Raw genomic sequence first — 21,200 nt, forward strand, 5'->3', positions numbered from 1 at the left:
GGTGGTGGAGTCACCATCCCTGGAGGTGTTCAAAAAAAGACTGGATGAGGCACTTGGTGCCATGGTCTAGCTGACTGGAGAGGGATGGGTGATAGGTTGGACTGGGTGATCTTGGAGGTCTCTTCCAATCTGGTTGATTCTATGATCCTAAGAAGGAGCAGAAACAAGCAGTTCACAGAGCAAAATGATGACCTATAGAACTCATACCAGAGTGATCAGTCTGCTGAAAGGTGCCCTTGCTCGCTGCAGGGAGGCTGGACAAGATGACCTTTGAAGGTCCCTTCCAACCTGATGCAATCTGAATCTGAAACTTGCAGGCCATGTTTTCATTACACCTGGTGCAAAGAACAGCATCAACAGCCACAGAGCTTTTCCTTCTCTCTAAAAGCATCCATAAACGTAAGATCAGCACAGCTGCACGACTTCATTTTGTTTCCTTTATGTCCTCCACCAGAATTTTCTTGCTTGAAATTCCACATTAATCATAAGATGGTGTAAAAGACTCCTTTATTTTTGCTGTCAAGTTGGGAGCAGTAGGAAAGAATACACAAAAATCATCGTAGGGATTGAAAAAAAAAAAAGTAGTAACAAAATACTTCTGGTGTTTATTTAGAAAGTGTATGATCTAGAAAACTGATGATCCAGAAGGCCTGCTCTAGTACCTTGCTTCAGGGGGCAGGCAACAGGTCAGCAGTCTTTCAGCTCCTTGATATCCTCAGGAGACCACGGATACGTCTAACAAGAGCTTGAATGAAGGTGTAGCGTGACCGCACCTTGGAATACAACCCTTCGATGTCCAGGAGCTTCTTCTGCAGAGACTCACCAAAGCTGTTTGTGGCTTCAATCTGAAGCTGAGAAACAGATATTTGTTGCAGTTACCAACACAATATTCTCAGTTTGTAATCTCAGTTTATCTGTCATCAGCAACTGCAACCCCTTTCGCTATGTTCCCTAAGCCACTTTCAAAAGGATGTTTCTCCTGACTCCCCTAATAAGGCACAGAATCATAGAGTGGGCTGGGCTGGAAGGGGCCTCTGAAGGTCATCCAGCCCAACTGCCCCTGCAGTCAGCAGGGACATTCTCAACTAGATCAGTTTGCCCAGAGCCTTTTTGAGCCTCATCTTGACACCCTCCAGGGATGGGACAGAAACCACCTTCCTGGGCAACCTGTTCCAGGGTTCCACCACCCCCACAGTAAAGGACCTGGTTCCTAACATCTAATCTACAGCCTGGCTGCAGAGAGCAGTGGGTGCATGGGAGGTGAAATGGAGGGTGAGGCAAAGGGGGGGGGGGGTAGAGAAGACCAATTTTCATTTAACTTTCATTTCCATTCTAATTTGCTTTTAACTTTTTGTATCAAGACTTGAAAACGTGCACAGCAGCACAGCTGTTACCTCTTTTGTAATACTTGCCCCCCGCCCAAAACGTGCAGCAATTAATCCTAAATTAGGTTAGGCCCTATTGGTGTTGCCAAAGGTTGTGTGGAGGAGGGAGAACTCCAGCCAGGTTGCTCTTATTAGCTGTGTGGTAATCTTCCCAGCATGCTGTCACTCCTCACCTGCTCTATATCATGCTGGCTGACTCGATTCAGTCCACTGCCGAAATCCAGGCTGGGCTCTGAACGGAAGGAATCTGGTGCTAGAAAAGGAGACATTACAATCACGTTGGCTGTTTCACATTGTCCTCACCACATCGAGTTATAGAAGTTTAAAATGCAGTGTTACAAGTGGTCAGCAAGTTAGGAATGAGACCCATTTTTTTACTTATATCATTCAGTGAAAATGCGTCAAATGAAAGCCATAAATAACTTTTGATGCGAACACAGCACTAAGCAAAAAAGCTTCTCCCTAGATGACTTCTCTCTTCCTGATTTCCTCCCACTCTCTTTAAACCAAAATCCAACAAAGTTTAAATCTTCTGGCAAATGAATGGTGCCTACAAGTACAAAAACTCCTTGAAACCCACCAATATTGAGTCTTAAATTCATCTTGGATTATTACATTGAATTTTCTCCCTGTAAAGTGATTATGAATCACTGATCTTATGATACAGTTTGAACTTCACTTAATTCAACAACAGAAAAAAAAAAATCATTTTTAGATTTCTTTGGAGGTTAAATGCAATAGACAAAACCCAAAAGTCTATGACCTGATGATATTTGTATTGCTGATTTTCCAGCAGGAAATCCAAGAGGTTTCACTAATAAAATCTCTTTGATGAAATAGAAATGGCAAAATATTAACAGCTCCCATAGGGGAGCTGCTCCAGCCCCCCAATCATCTGCAAGGCCCTCCTGCGGATGTGAGGAATTTTACCTTGCAGCCTTCCTTTCTTAAATGACATCCTGGAGGACAGCAGTGGGTCCTGGGAGTCAGTGGGTGTGCAATGAAGTAGATAGTGTTCCAGGTGACGCCAAAGAATGAAGAGACATGTTTCTATAATATCTGTAGACACATCCAAGTGAAGGAATCTAATTTTACTGTAATTGGATTTACACACTTTAAAGCAGCTGTAGAGGTCAGCTCAACCATTGTTGCTCCTTCAGCACAAGCTTCTTGCTTCCATAGCTTTGGCCTGCTGATGGACCACTTGTTCTCTCTCCTTACCCCCCTGCACTTCAGTGCAGTGCTGGCTAGGTTACTGCAGAAACTGCTACTCACTCTTGAAGAGGCTTTCAACCAGCACTCTGCAGAGTGCTCATGTGGTTTGTAATGATAGCTCAAGTGCAGAGTGCTCACGTGGTTTGTAATGATAGCTCAGGTGCAGAGACAGAAGATCTTACCTACACAGGATCACAGGATGTTAGGGGTAGGAAGGGACCCAAGGAGATCATTGAGTCCAACCCCCCTGCCAGAGCAGGACAATACTATCTAGCGCAGATCACAGAGGAACACATCCAGACAGGCCTTGAAAGTCTCCAGAGAAGGAGACCCCACAACCTATCTGGGGAGCCTGTGCCAGTGCTCTGTGACCCTTACAGTAAAGAAGTTCCCCCTTGTGTTGAGGTGGAACCTCTTTTGCTGCAACTTACCCCCTTTGCTCCTTGTCCTGTCCCAGGGAGCAGTGAGCAGAGCCTGTCCCCCCTCTCCTGGCCAACCCTCAGATATTTATAAACAATTATCAGATCCCCTCTAAGTCTTCTCTTTTCCAGACTAAAAAGTCCCAAGTCTCTCAGCCTCTCCTCATAAGCCATGCCCTCCAGTCCCCTAATTATCCTCGTAGCCCTCTGCCGGACCCTATTTAAGATGTGGTCTCACCAGGGCAGAGTAGAGGGGGAGGAGAACCTCCCTTGATCTGCTGTTAATTGCTACCATCCCCGGCTAAAGCTAGGGGTCTAAAGATCTAAAGCAACAACAGGCTAAGCCTCCAAGCCCACAACTTTCCCATAGTAGGTTTTAGAGGAAAATTCTGATCTGCTGCAGACTCTGTTATATGTGACTAGTTACCTCCACAGAAGAGGTTACTGGTTAGAGGTGTTTATGAGATGAAGTTTATGCAAGGCTGACTGCAAGACTGGAAGCTCCAGTCACTCTGGCAAGCACCTCCAAATAATTTTTCAAAGCATTTCTTCCACCACACTGCACTTTAAGTGAATGCTTAGTGGGTCTGGGTACTGAATGAGAGAGAACTGGGCTGTAGTAACTTCTCCATCATAACACTGCAGAATGCCCTCGCAAGGTAAGGTCTCCATGATGGGCATCACTAACTTGAAAGTGTTTACATTCTGCCAAGAGGAGAACAATATCCTTTTACTAGTTTAATTTTCAGTATTTCAAATGTCCTTTTTGCAAAGAAAGGTTGTTCAACATGGACAGAAATTTAGGTTAAAAACAAAAAAACAAACAAAAAAAAACCCAAACCAAAAAGCCACAATAACTTCTTCCTATTTCTCTGCTTTTCTGAAGCGACACCTTGAGGGTTATTTCAGTTTCAGAAGGATACAAGAACAGAGAGAAAGCAGCTTGGCTCGGTTGTTTATTAGCTTCACCAGGCGTCGCCTCGCCAAAATGTATTTCTGGGAAGTGGAGATTTTGTCGACCCCAGCTGGCATAACTGACTGACACAGCTGTGATAAAGAGAGGAAAAACAAGAAGATTGGAGCAAATCACAGAACATCAAAAGAAATAAGCAAATAAAATGATTTATTAATATCTAAAACTTCGTGTCAGCAACTGTTTCTTCAAAACTCTGCTCTTTGTTTTCAATCTGCATAACCTTTGCTGACCAAAAAAAAAGGGAGAAATTCTATGTATTCCCAACTACAGAATGAAAAACATCACTCTACAAAGTTAACCCCAGTATTTCCCTTAAGGTTTTAGGTCACACATTCTACACAGTCTTTCTCAACAGTCAAAAGGAACATGCACAAGAGCTGCAACTTGCTTACCTAAGACGCTTTGGAGTCTGCTACAGCTGTTTGTACCTTAACAGCTATGTTGAATCTAACACTACAGAGACTACTACAAGGCCAGAAGAGCTATTACCTCTTTAATTTCATCTGGAGGGAGTTGCTCCACGTTTTGCAGTTTGTTAACACTCTGACGATGGCTGTCATAGTAACTGAAGAAATCACTCGTGCTCTGCTTCAGCAGGTAGACAATGATACCCAAGCCAGGCAGGTGCCAGTAGGGAACCACTGATGCTTGTGCATCTAGACAAAGTGATGAACAAAGTATAACAAAGCTAAAGATTTATTTCCCTCTTTTTCTAAAAGAGCAAGAACTCAATGCTTTATGCTCTCTGTCAAAGTAGAATCATAGACTAGCTTAGGAAAGATCATCTACTCCAATCTCCCTGCCATGGGCAGGGACACCTTACACCAGCCCAGGTTGCTCAAGGCCCCATTCAATCTGGCCTAAAACAACTTCATGGAGGGGGAAATCCATGACTCATTCCAGTGCCTCATCACCCTCACTGTAAAGAATTTCTTTCTAATACCCAGTCTAAATCTGCTCTCCCCATCTTCAATCCATGCCTTCTCATTCTATCACTACAAGCCCTTGTAAAGGGTTCCATCCCAGCTTTCTTGCAGGTCTCTTTCAGGTACTGTCAGGCCACTATATAAGGTCTCCCTAGAGCCTTTACTATTGGCATAAAGTGACTTAAAGGATATGTTAAACTACAGCCAGTGGTTCAATATTTTCTGCTAGGCCAAATGTCACACCATTTAGTCTCATGAAACTGCAAGGCAAAGAGCTCACCCTGACGAGGCCCATCTCGGTTGGTTGATTCTGACAGGCTAGGAGTAAAGAGGCAAACAGTGTGCTGAAAACTGGGGGCACTTTGTAACATCAGAGACTCGCAGTACTCCATCACATTTGCACAGATCTGCCAAAAAAACATTACAGCATGTCAGTCACAGTCTTTACAGGCTCCATTTTAAATGCATCAATGGCAATAAACAACTTGTTTTGCTGCCTCCCTTCTCACCAGAACATGGTAATTCTCTTTTCTGATCAGTCATGGCCTCTCCTCTATTTCAAGACCAGGAATTGCAAGTTTGCCTCTTTCCCAAAGCTGCTACTTCAAACTTCTGGATAATTTAAGCCCTCTATGGTTCCGAGTTAACCATTGCCCTCCAAACCTAGACTTCATTTCCTGATCAGCTGAAGGCTATGAAGGTCAATACCCAAAACAACAATGGCTGCTAATGCAAATTTAAGTGATCACATTTTCAGGGTTTACTGTTAAGAGAAATAAAACATAGGGTCCTATACCAAGGTAAAAACAGCAGAGCATGGCCACTAACATAAGAAACATAAGACAACTAAACCAATCTTCACTGTACCTAGAATGCCACAATTTGAGACTGATGGTTCTAGCAGCCTCTTCGTAGAATTGCTTTGGTTGGAAAGAACCTTAGAGATCATCTACTTCAACCACACACCATGGGCAGGGATGTTTCTCAACTAGACTTGGCTGCTCATGGCCTCATTCAACCTGGCCTTGAACACCTTCAAGGAGGAGGCATCCACAGCCTCTCTGAACAAACTATTCCAGAGTCTCACCACACTCATGCTAAAGAGCTTCTTTCCAAGATCCAGTCTAAACCTGCTCTCCCTCAGCTTAAAATCATTTTGGCTTGTCCTTTCACTAGATACCCTTATGAAAAGTCCCTCTCCAGCTGCTTTGTAGGATCCTTTCAGGTTTTGGAAGGTCGTTATTAACATCACCTTGGAGTCTTCTTTTCTCCAGGCTGAATAACCCCAGCTCCCTCAGCCTGTCCTCATAGCAGAGGTGCTTCCAGGCCTTGGATCCTTATGGCCTTCCTCTGGACTTGCTCCAACAGTTGTAATGTCCTTCTTACGATGGGGATAGCAGAACTGGACATAGTGTTCAGGTGGGATCTCAGCAGAGCAGAGTGAAGGGGCAGAATCTCCTCTCTTGCCCAGCTGGCCACACTCCTCTTGATGCAGCCTAGCACACGGCTGCCTTGTAGGTTTCATGAGCAGACTACAAGTTTATGCTGAGCTTCTCCTCCATACACCTAAATCTCTTTCTTCAGAGCTACTCTTAGCTCACTATGCACCCAGCCTGTATTTGTGCCTGGAATTGGCCCGACCCAGACACAGAACCTTACTCTTTGACTTGCTGAACCTCAGGCAGTTGTCACTGGCCCACTTCTCAGGCCTGTAAAGATCCTCATGGATGCCATCCCTTCACTCGAGTGAGTCCACTGCACCACACAGCTTGGTGTCATCAGCAGACTTGCTGAGGGTGCACTCAATGCTGCTGTCCATGCTGCTGACAAAGATGTTGAACAGCACTGGACGCAGTAAATATCCCCAAGGAACCTCACTTGTCACTGGTCTGCACCTGGACATCAAGCCTCTGATCACAACTCTTGGAATATAACTGCCTAGCCAGTACCTTATCCACAGAGTGGTCCATCCATCAAGCCCACATCTCTTGTGTCCTTACCTGTTGCATGGCCAGCTCAGTTTCATCCCTCTTGTTCACTCTGTCTCCCTCTGCATTCTCATCTTGCAGTTTGAACTGCCGCAGCCTGTCTGAGCCACCAAAGCGACTGAGAAGCCCTAAGCACTGGCGCTGCAGGGAGAAATTAACATTTCAATTAGCAGCACAACAAACAAAGCGCAGGACTCTTTGCGCTCTAAAAACACAACAGCAAGAGAGCAATGTAGATAACACTTCTAGCACTTTAGAAACGAAACTCAAATTCTTGACCTACTGTTTTAACTCATTTCTAATTAATTTAGAAACTAGTGGCACCCTAGAGCTGTTCCTTGAGAAATCAATGAGATTCAAAGCTTCACAGCTTGGTCTTGTGTCTTCCAGACTCTTTATACCAAGCAGCATCAATGACAGTTCAGATTTTACCATTTCCACTTAAAACATCTTTACCTATGCAGGCAAACTAGTCAAATGTGGATATGAAGACAATAAGCTCCATAAAAAACAGAGTGCAAACCCAATTCAATAGTTTCATAAAAACAAGCAACAGTCAATAAATTTGGGGTTAGATTACACATGGACGTTAAGATCACTGAAGTGCCTCAGACTCTAAGTCAGTTTTGTGTGCAATGGGAAAAAAATATACCAAAGATTAAAGATGTTTTGGTAATTACATTTGGGGAAGAGTAAAGCATTCAAATACTTAGATTACTTGACTACAATAACAGGATGAACTAGAGAGAAGAGTTACAGTAACAGATGACTGACTCATGATTTTGCTCAGAACAGCTCAGTTTTCAACTTCAATAATTACAATTCCTTATATAAAAAAGCCTCACTCAAACAAGCAAAAAAAAAATCCCCTCTGCTTTCCCAGGGGAATTTCTTGCTAACAAGATGAAGGAGAATACAGAGTATCCCAGCATTACAGCCTAAAGGCTGCTATCAGTGTTCTGAGAACACATCCTTCTCTTGCACTCACAAATTCTTTCTACAGATGGTTCTCAATGCCTTGTTTTGTCACAGAAGTCCTTACTCACAGGAACCAAAAACCTTCAGAAACATTGCTGAGATGTAAGGAGGGCTGCCACAATAGCTTTTGAGCAAGACTTAACTCTGCCATGGATTTGATTCTGGTGTCTAAGTCAGGGTTGTTTTCAAAAGGGGACAATGGAAATAAAACATTAGCACGTCTGGTACTCCAAATAGTTGAGTTGGAGATATGCTTGTGGCAAAAGTGGTAGCAGTATTTCTGTCTAGTTTGGAGTGTGCCCAGAGAAGGTGTCCTGGCAGGGCACAAATCCTGCCAGACAAGTTTAACCCTTGCTCTTCTCCCATTGTGGTCCAGGAGTTGAGTAGACAAGCCAATGGAGGGTTTGGCCCCAGCAAAGCCTTAAGGGCTAGGGGCTTAGCATCACTTGTCAGGCGTCTCCTGCTGTCCCTGAATGTGCCTGCGTGGTCACACAAGGCACTAAGCTTTGAATTCACTGGCCAGAATAATGATGCTAGTACCTACAGGCCAGTTTCATTTGCAGAACGGTGTATTTAATGGGGGGTGATTTAGAAACCAGCCCTTTTTGCACTGACCCTCCACCGGGAGCAGCATCCCACTTGCAGCTCGTTAACTGGGAATCACGGCAGCTACCCGTTTGCAGCTTGCAGCTGCAGCTCAGCAGGAGCAACTCAGTTCTTCTCTCCTCCTCTCTCCCTGGAATATTACCCTGGGGACATTATCATGAGCTTTGGAAGCATCTTTGTACAGGAGACTTACTCAGAGACTAGAGCATCCTGAGTACATATGCTGCAGTTAATGCTAAGACACCATAAGCATAGTTGGAATTTTCCTGTTTTCACTTCCTATTTTTCCAAGTTCTGATTGTTTAAACTGTTTAATTCCATGTTTATAAATACCCTTTGTGTAACTACTTCCTGTCCACCCAAAATCCAAACAATCTCAGGGCATTTTCCTGAATTTTTAATACTACTAATAAAAATTAATATTCATATGGATTGTTAATTTCTGCAACAAAGCAGGTGAAGTGCCTAGAGAACAAGTGTGGTGAGGAGTGGCTGAGGGAACTGAGTTGTTCAATATGGACAAGACAAGGCTGAGGGGAGACCTTGTTGCTCTCTACAACTATCTGAAAGGAGATTGAAGAGAGGTGGGGTTGGTCTCTTCTTTCTAGTATCAGGTGATAGGAGGAGAGGAAACAGCTTGAAAATGTGCCAGGGGAGGTTTAGATTGGATATTAGGAAAGAAGAGTGGTCTGGTATTGGAACAGGCTGCTCAGGGAGGTGGTGGAATCCCTGTCCTTGGAGGTGTTCAAGAAACGTGGACATGGCACTTCTGGACATGGTTTAACAGCCATAGTGTTCTGAGTTTGATGGCTGGACTTGATCTTTTCCAACCAAAACAATGCTATGATCCTATGCTTTGATGTTGACCTCAAACTCTTCTTGTACTCCACAATAAGCTAGAGTCCTAAATGAGGGGGAAAAAAATCAAGTCCCTGGTGCAACTCCAACACTGCCAAATGTTCTGTCTTTTCTACTTGGCTGGTGAGGGGAAAAAAAACCAACAAAACCCAAAACCAACCCAGAAACAAAAAAAACCAAACAAACAAACCCCAAACTCCCAAAATCATGCAAACCACCACACACACACAACAAATCACCCCCACTCCCTCCCAGAAGTCCAAACCACCACACCTTCTTAATGGAAAAAAACAAACCTTTTATACCTGTTACTGGCCAAGAATGCAAACCCAGGAAGAAGCTGGTCCACACACACACAGTTCTAAAAGGCCAAGTGTTAAATACACAACCCTAGTACCTGAAATCTGCCTATATGTCCTTGTAGTTCCATCTGCGTCCCTTCATTAACATCCATGTCCAGCTCACTCAGCAGTCCTGAGAAAAGATACAGCCAGGGAAATATATTTAAGAGTTTGGGGTTTTGTTCTACACCACCACCACCTCGCCCAGATTTATGCAATATATTCATTTAAATTACAAACACTGACCAGAGGAACCTCATCCAAACTTACAACTTCTATTTTGCTCACTGTTTGAGGAAAACACTCAGGTAGGAATGCAGCTACTGTGGGATGCTGGCTGGCTAAATGGTAGGGGGTGGGGAGGAAGAAAGGTTGGCATAAAAATTGCAGCTGTTGTGCAAAGCTCAGTGGACTGTTAGCAAAGAAGCCCTTGTGCTCAACCTACAGCTTTGCACTCCTCTCTGTGGTAGTCAGACATCTCTTCTGAACAAAGAAAGCCATTCAATCAAAACAGAGAGGTCATTCTGAAATGCTAAGCAAGTCTTCCAGCATGCAGAGGAAGTCACTGTATCCATCACAGCAATTGTTAGTCCTCTGGAAAGGTAAGTCACCCAAGAGACATGTCAGTGTGCTAATCCACAGTGCTTCTCCCTGGAAGCTTTCTTTTTAAAATAACTAAGAAAAAAGGAGAAGACATTAACCAAGCTATGGCTATGCAAACTACTTTCTGTCTTTATTTCCTCAATCACAGAATTTGCTGAATGAAAATTCTTCTTGAAGATATCACATGCACTTTAAACACTACTAGAAACACTACTTTAAACAGTGTATTTCACAAGGGCTTGTAGTGACAGAATAAGGAGGACTCGATTGAAGCTGGAGTAGAGAAGATTTAGACTGGAGATTAGGAAGAAATTCTTTATAGTGAGGTTGGTGATACACTGGAACAGGTTGCCCTGGGAAGTTGTGGATGCCTTCTCTCTGGACGTGCTCAGAGTTAGATTGGATGAGGTCTTGAGCAAGCTGAGAGGTTTAGTGAGAGGTGCCCCTGACCATACTGGGGGGGGTAGAATTAGATGACCTTTAAGGTCCCTTCCAATCCAAACCATTCTATGATTCTATGATTTGTAAGTCATCTCAAAGACAAAAAAGTACTTCGTGTCAGGTAGCATTGTAAAAAGAATATGGGAAGTCAAATGCATATTGATAAGAACACTGTGTCCAGTGCAAAACCACCAAACTTACTTCAAGGATAATTATTTAACATTCCTTTATTTTTTCCTAGAGCTCTACATGCCAAGAAAATTCTGTACTGCAGTAAATATTCCCTTATATCTGATACTATTGCTTTACAGAAAGCAAAGCAGGAGGTTCACGCAGACAGAGCTAAGAGACTTCAAAACTACATTTCCTACCAGGCAAAGCTGCCTTGCTGATGATTCCTGTCAAGGAGGCCAGCTCCTGGAGAGATCCAACGCTAACATCTTGACACCTCAGGATTGCCTGGATAGTATCTGAATGGGAAATCAGAAACTGCAAAACCTGTACCACAAGAATAAAAGAGAAAAGAAGAATGACTCCAAATTTTGCAGCAAGCAGGCAGGAAGCAATGCTTTCACTGTTGGAGAATTCTAAAGTGACCAGTGAAGATGGGATTTAGTTATTATTTTATCTTAAAAGCTTCTTTCCAGAGGAAAAGGACATCATTGCTTTGAATGAGCAGTAGCAGTGATACTCTAGCACCTTTTGGAACTTACCTGTCCTGCTGCTTGCAGGTGTTGTGCCATGCTGGATGTTAGGATCACTTGGCACAGTTGAAGAGCTGGAAGAAGAATCTGGCGATAACGTTCCACAGGAGCAGGAATGAAGACTGGAGGATCTCTCATTGCATACATCCTTAGGAGGTTTAAAAAAGAAAAAAAAAATCATTTAAAAAAATGTTTTAAAGGGGAAGGAAAAAAGGGATCAAGAGTGCAAGAAAAGTGGAGCCCAATAGTGAGGCAAAGCCTTGACCTACAGCCACCCTCAAGAGCCTGCAAACAATCATATTTCACTAGAAGGTCTATACTTGAACTGAGCTTGTATTGGAGATCCAACAAATCCCTGATACACAACTGCTGCCATTCTCCTAGAAAGCTGATGCCAGACATTTTCTCTAAGCAGAGAAAATAACTTTGTGCTATAATGCACTAAATCAGATTACTGTGTTGTAGAAATGACACCTGCTTTATATAAAAATAAATATTCTCAATTACTTTAGGAAGAGATATGTTTAATTCCAAAGTAAGTGATAATCACAGTCCTCTACAAATGCCTTTTGTGTTTCATACAATCTTACACTTCTCATTGGCACTTTTACACAGAGCACCTGTCTCAGTTTTTGTGCACCATTTCAACTTCCAGTATGTCAGCCAGAGCTGTAAACTCAAAGACTGAGGTTTGAAATCAGCTAAGGTAATTTCCCTTAAAGAGGCAATTTTCCTTCTCCAAGATCTTCTCTTGGTCATCTCACAATAACTAACGACATGACAAAACATCAAGAAACTTGTCAATCAATATGTAACTGTGAACTTTTATTTAGGTATTTACTTTTTAAACACATCATGAAATAATTCAGAAATGACATTTAACTCACTGCTCTCTCATTTATGAGGGAGGCCTCCTTGCTTTTTGTTCACCACTACAAGGCCTCCAAAATAAGTGCACAGTGAAAAGTGGTTTTCAAACATTGGTCATTATCATTTAGACTGTAGACAGTTCCTAACTAAGGTCTCAGTAAGTAGCTGGGCATGCAAACACAACTTCACACCCATTTATTTGGAGTTTTTACCCCCTCCATAAAAGGTAGTTTTAAACTGAACTGATGAGTTACAGAAACGCACACAGAATGAATATACACACAATGCTGGCCCAGATGACTTGTGGCTATAAAAAGACATTACATGGTTCCAGAAATATATTACAGTTTCAAAATCAACCAATACCTACCCTTGATGGTCTGTTTCAGGTCGCATGTCATACACTTGGCACTGTGCAAGTCTCACAATCACTCCAGACCGCAACAGCTCTAATGCCCCTTGCTGACTTTTTGCTACTCTAGTGAGGAATGCCTAGAGGTGAGTAAGTATGGGAGATGAGACTTAGTAGGACTATTTTCCCTCCTGATTTCAGCATAATTTCAAATAGTATTATTTTCACAGTATTGCCTAGATTGGAAAAGACCTTTAAGATCATTGAGTTTAGTCATTAGCCCATCACTGACAAGCCCCTGACTATACCATATTAATAAAGCACTACATCTTCACAACTCTTAAATACCTCCAAGGATGGGGACTCCACCACCTCTCTGGACAAACCTGAGTAAACCATCTCTAAGTAAAATCATTGTAAATAATAAAGAACTTTTCACAGAATGTTAGAAATTGGAAGGGACCTCCAGAGATCATTGAGTCTAACCTGCCTACCAAAGCAGCATCACCTAGGCCAGGATGCACAGGAACACATCCAGGTGGGTTTTGCAAGTGTCTAGAGGAGGACACACCAAAACCTCTCTGGGCAGCCTGCTGCAGGGTTCTATTATCTTCACCATAAAGAAGTGATTCCTCGTGCTGAGGCAGAACCTCCTGTGTTCTAGCTTGTACCTGTTGTTCCTTGCCCTACCACTGGGCACCCCACACCACACCACAAAAAGGTGTTTGAAGTCACGTTACCATTTTGGACTCATAGGTGTACAGAGCTTTCAGTAAAGGAGGCTGAGGCGTGAGCAAGCTCTGAAGAGTGAGATCATCATCTGCCAGGCTATCCACAAGCACCTTCAGGTAGCCACTATTGGATAGGTACAACAGCCACTGCTGCTGCTTGTCTACTGAAACAATACGATCGAGCAAAGCCAACGCCAGCATCTGGGATGGGGGAACAAAAGGGGTAGGGGGGAGAATCAAAACAATTAAATCAATGAAATGAATGAGATTTCTAATAAATATCTAGAAATATGAAATAGTAAGCAGTTCCTTTTTACAGCTTATTAAAAGCAGAATGCATTTCTGCACTACAATCACAATCCTTTAAGTGGAAAATATTTTAAGACTTCCTCATGTTTTAATCAGCATCAGCCAATTACCTTTTCTCTATTACCCTTCAATAAATTATTACAGAGGTTGAGCAATAACTATGCCAAAATATTGTGAGGAAGTATTGCTACAAGCACTGTTTCTATTTAAAACTAGTTTGCATTCTGACTAGATTCCTGTCCACTGCAGTTGATATAGCAGAAAATATTTCTTCCTGAAGTCAAACTTTTCCAAAGTAAGAAAAGAAACTGATTAAATCCACAATTTAAAATACAATAATGAATAAATGCAGCTCATACCTGCAACCTTTCATAGCAAGGCTTGCTACCCCTATTTTTAAACAGGCTATGCAGCTTTTTTAGAGAAAAGAATCAATATGCATGAACATCTCTGCTCTCAACAGCTTGAAGGCTGAGTGGGAGGACAGAAACGTGAAGGAGATTAAGTATCTACAAAAAATGTTCTAGCTCAACCTCATGAAATTTCCCTTTTCTGCACAGCAGTAAAATATTGTTTAAAAGAGAACAAAAAGCAATTGCAAAGGAACAGATTTATTTACCCTGCCTATCTCGTGACCATCACAAGCATCACGACAGACCACCTCCATGAGAGCTGCCCCATAACTCTCAATAATTGCCATGTTTTCCCGTTGCAGTTTACTAAACACATCTTCAGGAGCTGTCAGACGTTCCCACATCGTTTTTTTAGCTGTAAAATGCAAGTAAAACATTAAAGAAACACAAAGATGAGTTGCTTAAGGTTAGCTTAGCTACAGTATAGCGAAGGCTACTCCTCTAGGGCATTCTTTATCTCCCAACAGAAACGCCCCAAGCAGGGACAGGTGTTTCACTGAAATGCAAATCTTCCTCCAAATCACAGAGTTGTTTTGGTTGGAAAAGACCTTTGAGATCATCGAGTCCAACCACTGCAATCCATTCTTTCCTCCATGTCACACACAGAGGCAAGAGAGCACAAAAAATCATGTGCACCTCTGTGCATACATCACCCTTGCAAACATATATTCTACTTTCCATATATTGAATCTTTATTTTAAGCAGACCATTAGGCCTAAGAACTTTAACTAGCACCAAAACACTCGATTTTGAAAGGAAGAGAACAAGGTGACTTAAGTGAGAGAAGGGCTGAATCCAAAGGCCAACAATAACCCACAAAGGGGACATAACAAATTCAAAGGTGTTTTTACTACCGTAGCTCAAAATGCTAATCAAATAGTAGCAGTAAGAGTCTGGATGCACAGCCTCAAGTTTGTTTTTCAGTTCTTGCCCAAGCTCTAAGATTGTTTAACAATTAGAAACACTGTCAAAACAAGGATTTAAGCCATTAACAGCAAAATAGGATATCTAACATAAATCCTCTTGGTTAAGTAACAACTCTGGATGGCTTTTTTTTTGCCCCCCCCCCCCCTTTTTTTATGGGGATTGGGGTGATGTTTTTTGTCTGTTTTTCTCCTCGAAGTTTTAAGTTAAAAGAACAGAAAAAAATACAAATTAATCTTGGTGGGGGTTATTTGTTTGTATTCCTTAATATAGGATCACTGTGTACATACAGATGTGGAGGTGTTACAGCTGTAACAGCTCTCAAATAGGTCCAAGTAATCCCCAGTCCCTTGACAATTCTGGAGCTATGATGCATAGCTTTAATTGGATACAAATGAAATATATTCTTTAGTGCTGGAGGTCAGAAATTTGATATCCTCATCCAGAACAATACATTTTTAATGCAAATGTAGCTAGGCAGATTGGATTAGAGGAAGATTTGGATCATCATCAGCAGCAACTAATTTCAGAGGCTCTAGCAATAAGTTTCTATCTATTTCCAGCAGGCAATATGCAGAAACTGTAATGTTCAGGGTTAAGTAATTTTTCTTCTGCTCTTCTCCATAATACAGTTGGTCCATACCTGATTCTAGAGTTTCTGGTTCATCTGGTCTCTGGGCAATCTGCAAATAATAAAGCAGTGATCCATAAAGGTGTGTCCTCACTCTCTGGAAGCCTCCACCTGTTGAAAAAGAAACACTCATAATTAACATCTAACAGATGTAAATTCTGTAACACCATCTTCCACTTTAAATTTCCTATGGCAATACTGACAGAAACAAATAAACAGATTGAGGTCAGAGTTCTACTGTTTACATAAATGCTTGTTTGGGAGTAAATTCAGCAAGTTTATGCTGCTCCCAAAAAATGGCAATGTTGATGTGTCTCTTCTGCTTCTTGTTCAGATAAGAAATAAGCCCTTGTTATTTTTTTTGTTAGTAACATCACTTAGATCTATATTAATCATATAAGATCTATCAAATTGACTGTAATAAAAACCTTCACTGCAGTAGATGGAAGCAGCTTAGTTTGCCTTTCTACTCTTTGCAGTTGGGATTCCCACACATGTACTGCAAAGATCAACCCACCTGTTTTCAAAATGAAATCCAGCAGCTTTTTTAAGATGATGTGGAGAGAGGAGTCACCAATGGAAGCAGAACCCATGGATATGCTCTCAGAGCCAGGTGATGAAGTAAAAGAACCATCCAGCATCAAGACATATTGAGACTGTTCCACCATTGGGATTGCAAGTGGCTGTTTCTGCTCAGTTTTCACCGACTGGCTCAGGTGGGCAGTAAGGGTGAACACAGCTCCTGCCACCACTGGCATCAACTCCTGAGCTGCATCATCGTCTAGGATCTTAATACAAAAGAAGAAAAAAAAGAAGTGTGTTTGACTTCATGAGCTGTTTGAGCAACTAGTATAGCCTCTCACAGGCATTTCCTTTATGTATGCATAACAATTTCTTGAGCATGGCACTATTTAAAACAAGCCCAGTGGTGTCACAAACTTGTCCAGAAAGATAAGCTGAATATATTTTCAATGAGAAGACTCATAGGCAGGATGATAATTAAATCTGGATGGTGAAAAGGGAAGGAACATGCTGACATTTGAGTTGCTTTATTTGTAAAATGCCTGAGAAAGTACAACAAGCATCCATTACAAATGGGAAGATACAACTTAGAAACCTCAAAGGGCTAAGCATCAAAGAAGTGAGCATCAAAGGAGCATTTAAGACACATAGTAATAGGATGAGGAGTAATGGCTTTAAACTCTAAGAAGGCTGATTTAGATTAGATATTAGGAAGAATTTTTTTTCTGCAAGGGTAGTGAGAGACTCAACAGGTTGCCCAAAGAAGTTATACAATGTGCTCTTGTTGTCAGGAGGGCCAGTGCCACTCTTGGGTTGTGTTAGAAGGGCTGTGGCTAGTAGGTCGAGAGAGGTTCTCCTGCCCCTATACTCTGCCCTGGTGAGGCCACATCTGGAGTATGTGTCCAGTTCTGGGTCCCCCAGTTCAACAGGGGCATAGAGCTGCTCAAGAGAGACCAGCACAGAACCACAGAACCACAAAGATGGTGAAGGGAATGTCTCTTGCAAGGAGACACTGAGGGAGCTGGGGCTCTTTAGCTTGGAGGAGACTGAGAGATGATATGTGCAGGGTGAGTACCAGGAGGCTCTGCTTGGTGATGCCCAAGGACAGGACAAGAGGCAATGGGTGGAAGTTGAGGCACAGGAAGTTTCATGTAAATGTGAGGAGGAATTTCCTCACTTTGAGGGTGACAGAACACTGGAACAGGCTGCACAGGGGGGTTGTGGAGTCTCCCTCTCTGGAGATATTCAAGAGCTGTTCGGACATGTTCCAGTGTGATCTGCTGTAGGTGATCCTGCTTTGGCAGGAGGGCTGGACTGCATGAGTTTTTGAGGTCCCTTCCAGACCATGACACTCTGTGATTCTGTGTTATGGGTGCTTCCCTTCCCTGAAAGCATTTGAAGGCAGGCTGGATGGGGCTTTGAGCTACCTGATCTAGAGGAAGGTGTCCCTGCTCTTGGCAGGGAGGTTGGAACTAGATGATCTTTAAAGTCCTTTCCAACCCAAACCTTTCTATGGTTTTATGAAACACACTAATGAGAAGTTAGCATTTACTATTTTAGTTCACTTGATCATTAAAGAGGTAAATCTATTATCTTTATCACTGACACTGAAGGAGCTTTCTTTTCAAGGAATGCTGTTAACTTGAAATCATTTCTTTTCAAATGAAAACAGTAGTAACTATTTTCTCAAATTAACAAAATTCTCACTAAAAATTATGACAGAAAATTAAGAGTCTGACAAAATTCCTTCAATGAGCAAAGGCCCTCCCTTGTTCAGATATGGTTCACATAAAACAACCTCAGCATTGCACTAAAAATAGCTTTTAGTTAACTACCACAGGTGAAAATCATGGAAACAGCAGCAACAAGAGAACTCAAAAGCTTGTATTTTGCTTGAAAAAAAACATAATAAAGGATAATAATTAAAAAATACCAACTATTATTAATATTAGTGCTAATAAAAATAGTACTATTTATCCTATATAATTCTCAAACACAACTTGTCTAATCAAGTGAACTAAAGGCAGCATAATTCTCACAATGAAGGAGAAACACAAAAATGCCAAAGCAGCCTAACGATACAAAAGATCCTTCATTACATTTTGGCTTTGAGAATGGTTGAGTCAGTAGTAATTGCCTTGCCTGTCTCAAAAATTACTGCTGTAATTCAACAGCAGGCCACCTAGACTTCAATTATTCTAAGAGAAAGCAATGCACTGCCAGAATTCCTTCTAATCAAGAAATCTTTACTTTTTCTTCTCTGCAGTTTCATTCAGCTCTCATTTTTCACGGGAAGCAGAGGTTAAGATTTGCAGTGAGTCATCTCAGCATGGGAAATCAGCAACTGCAGTACTGTTTGCCTTCATCCTCTCCATGAGTAGTTTTACTTTCCTCATAAAAATGGGCTGTTCCTGTTACTTGCACCCTTTCCAGACTACCCTACTGGATTATACTGAAGTGCCCCGTCCCTGGGGCACTTCAAGGCAAGGTTGGACGTGGCACTTGGTGCCATGGTCTAGCCTTGAGCTCTGTGGTAAAGGGTTGGATTTGATGATCTGTGAGGTCTCTTCCAACCCTGATGATACTGTGATACTGTGAATGTCTGAAAGTTATCAATGTATTTTACAGTTTAACAGTAGCTATGCAGAGGATGATCTCTGTCTGCAGTGCACTGAATAACAGCAGCAATCAAAAACCTAAAAAGGACCATTAAAGGAAGACAAATCTGAGGGGGACTATAATCAAGAATACTACTTGAAGAGCAGTTTCTCCTTCACCTAGAAACATAATAGCAACAATCTCCAAGGACAGGGCTGATTCCCAATATAGCATTACCTTGTCATGCAAATCCTGCAACAGATCCCGGATAATCAGCTGTCTGTCCTCAACCTGTATGAGATCCTGAGGGCAGGCAGTGAGGATGATTTCCACCAGCTGTCTCCATGACTCTAAAGCATGCTTCTTAGCATGGAGGCATTGCAGCAGCTTGTTCCGCTCCACAACGTACTGCAGGATAGTGTTGATCTCCTGAACACCCATGACAAATTGAGTTATAATATGCTAAAAGAAGTTTATGGCAAAGACAGATTTGAAGATGACAATTTTATGTGGTCAAAGGAGAGACCTCACCTTGAGTACTATGTCCAGTTCTGGGGTCCTCAGAATGAGAACAGAGTGAGGGCCACAAAGATAATCCAAGGGCTGGAGTACCTCTGCTATGAGGATAGGCTGAGGGAGCTGAACTTGTTCAGCTTAGAGAAAATTCCAGGGGGATCTAATAGCTGCCTTCCAGTACCTGAAGGAAACCTACAGGGAGGCTGGAGAGGGACTGTTGTAAGGGTGTCTAGCAACAGGGCAAGGGGGGAATGGTTTGAAGCTATGGGAGAGTAAGTTTAGACTGGATTTCAGGAAGGATTTCTTCAGTATGAGGGTGGTGAGATCCTAGAGAGGTTGCTCAGAGAGATTGTGGATGTCCTCTCTGTGGAGGGGTTCAAGGCCAGGTTGAATGAGGCCTTGAGCAACCTAGTCTAGTTGTGAGGCTTTCCTGCCCGTGGCAGGGAGATTGGAGTAGATGATCTCCAAGATCCCTTCCAATATAAACCATTACAGGATTCTATTAGGAATAGTCTTTGGGGGAGAGAAGACAAAAATAAGAAAGAGAGAAAAATAAAAGGTAAGACTTCAGCTTATCAGAAAAAAAATCTGCTAACAATGATTTTAACAAGACAGACCAACTCACTTCTGTTCTGCTTTTCACAAAGCTGTTCTGTGAACATCTCAACCCCACAACAACAAAAAAACCCACAAAAAATTAACTAGGGAAATTGTTTTCTAACATACAATTTGAAATCTAAACCAAAACAACTATGAAAAAAAATCCACTTGTGCATTTTCTTCCTATTTTAATCTCAGTCACTTCCCCTTCCAACTTCCAAATCCATTTAGTCAATTTCAACTAAATGGCAGGAACCTGAAAAAGTAATTAGGTTCCAAATTCACTGAAACTACAGCTATGTTGCAGAGAGGAGAAATAAATTGGCATCCTCTGTGAGAAAAGAAAAATGAACCTGACTTCTGCACACTGTACTTGTCAACAGCTAATCTTGACATCAGCATCCACTGCTTTCTGTACACTGGGGTGGGAGCTGCAATAATTATTACTAATGGGAAAGTAATAGGCTCAAGAAAAGTCTGCTGTTTAGAAAGCAGTATGTTAAGAAGTATTTTATCAGGAACAGTGTGGCCAGCAGGACAAGGGAGGTTATTCTGCCCCTATACTCAGCACTGGTCAGGGCACAGCTTGAGTACTCTGTCCAGTTCTGGGCTCCTCAGTTGAAGAGATGTTGAGATACTGGAATGTGTCCAGAGATGGGTGATCAAACTGGTGAGAGGCTTGGAACACAGCCCTGTGAGGAGAGGCTGAGGGAGCTGGGGGTATGCAGCCTGGAGGAGGCTCAGGGGTGACCTCATTGCTGTCTACAACTACCTGAAGGGAGGCTGTAGTCAGGTGGGGTTGGTCTCTTCTGCCAGGCAACCAGCAACAGAACAACGGGACACAGTCTCAAGTTGTGCCAGGGGAGGTCTAGGCTGGATGTTAGGAGGAAGTTGTTGGCAGAGAGAGTGATTGGCATTGGAATGGGCTGCCCAGGGAGTGGTGGAGTCACCATCCCTGGAAGTGTTCAAGAAAAGCCTGGATGGGGCACTTGGTGCCATGTTCTAGTGGATTGGATAGGGCTGGGTCTAGGTTGGCCTGGATGATCTTGGAGGTCTCTTCCAACCTGGTCAATTCTATGATTCTAGTCTATGATCTTACCAAATTTTAATGTTGTGTTTGTTTGCAGGTCTTTTTTCACTTGTGGGTTGTTTTCTGGTTTGGGTGTTTTGGGTTTTTTTTGGGGAGGGGTTTGTTGGGTTTTGTTGTTCTTTTTTCTTCAGGAACCAATAAATCCAAGGTTAGGGCTCAAATCCAAAAGCTTTCACAGTACAGCTTAGTGCCTGGCAGTACATG

At 42.4% G+C, this 21,200-nt stretch overlaps 1 protein-coding gene across 1 annotated transcript in view; it reads right to left on the minus strand.

Moving 5' to 3' along the window:
• Window positions 1-490: 490 nt before the first annotated feature.
• The window catches only part of NUP205 (nucleoporin 205), a 58,936-nt gene continuing 38,226 nt past the window's right edge, over window positions 491-21,200 (minus strand). The window contains exons 28-43 of the mRNA XM_064155015.1: window positions 19,028-19,219; window positions 16,188-16,458; window positions 15,683-15,781; window positions 14,322-14,470; window positions 13,403-13,594; window positions 12,681-12,802; window positions 11,450-11,588; window positions 11,108-11,234; window positions 9,749-9,825; window positions 6,922-7,050; window positions 5,202-5,328; window positions 4,485-4,651; window positions 3,943-4,066; window positions 2,316-2,444; window positions 1,559-1,638; window positions 491-851 (exon numbers count right to left, since the gene is read on the minus strand). Of these exons, the coding sequence (XP_064011085.1) occupies window positions 699-851; window positions 1,559-1,638; window positions 2,316-2,444; window positions 3,943-4,066; window positions 4,485-4,651; window positions 5,202-5,328; window positions 6,922-7,050; window positions 9,749-9,825; window positions 11,108-11,234; window positions 11,450-11,588; window positions 12,681-12,802; window positions 13,403-13,594; window positions 14,322-14,470; window positions 15,683-15,781; window positions 16,188-16,458; window positions 19,028-19,219 (2,277 nt within the window). The 3' untranslated portion in view covers window positions 491-698. The remainder of the gene's footprint in view (window positions 852-1,558; window positions 1,639-2,315; window positions 2,445-3,942; window positions 4,067-4,484; window positions 4,652-5,201; window positions 5,329-6,921; window positions 7,051-9,748; window positions 9,826-11,107; window positions 11,235-11,449; window positions 11,589-12,680; window positions 12,803-13,402; window positions 13,595-14,321; window positions 14,471-15,682; window positions 15,782-16,187; window positions 16,459-19,027; window positions 19,220-21,200) is intronic.

Source organism: Pogoniulus pusillus, chromosome 15 (assembly GCF_015220805.1).
Source record: "Pogoniulus pusillus isolate bPogPus1 chromosome 15, bPogPus1.pri, whole genome shotgun sequence".
NCBI lineage: Eukaryota > Metazoa > Chordata > Aves > Piciformes > Lybiidae > Pogoniulus > Pogoniulus pusillus.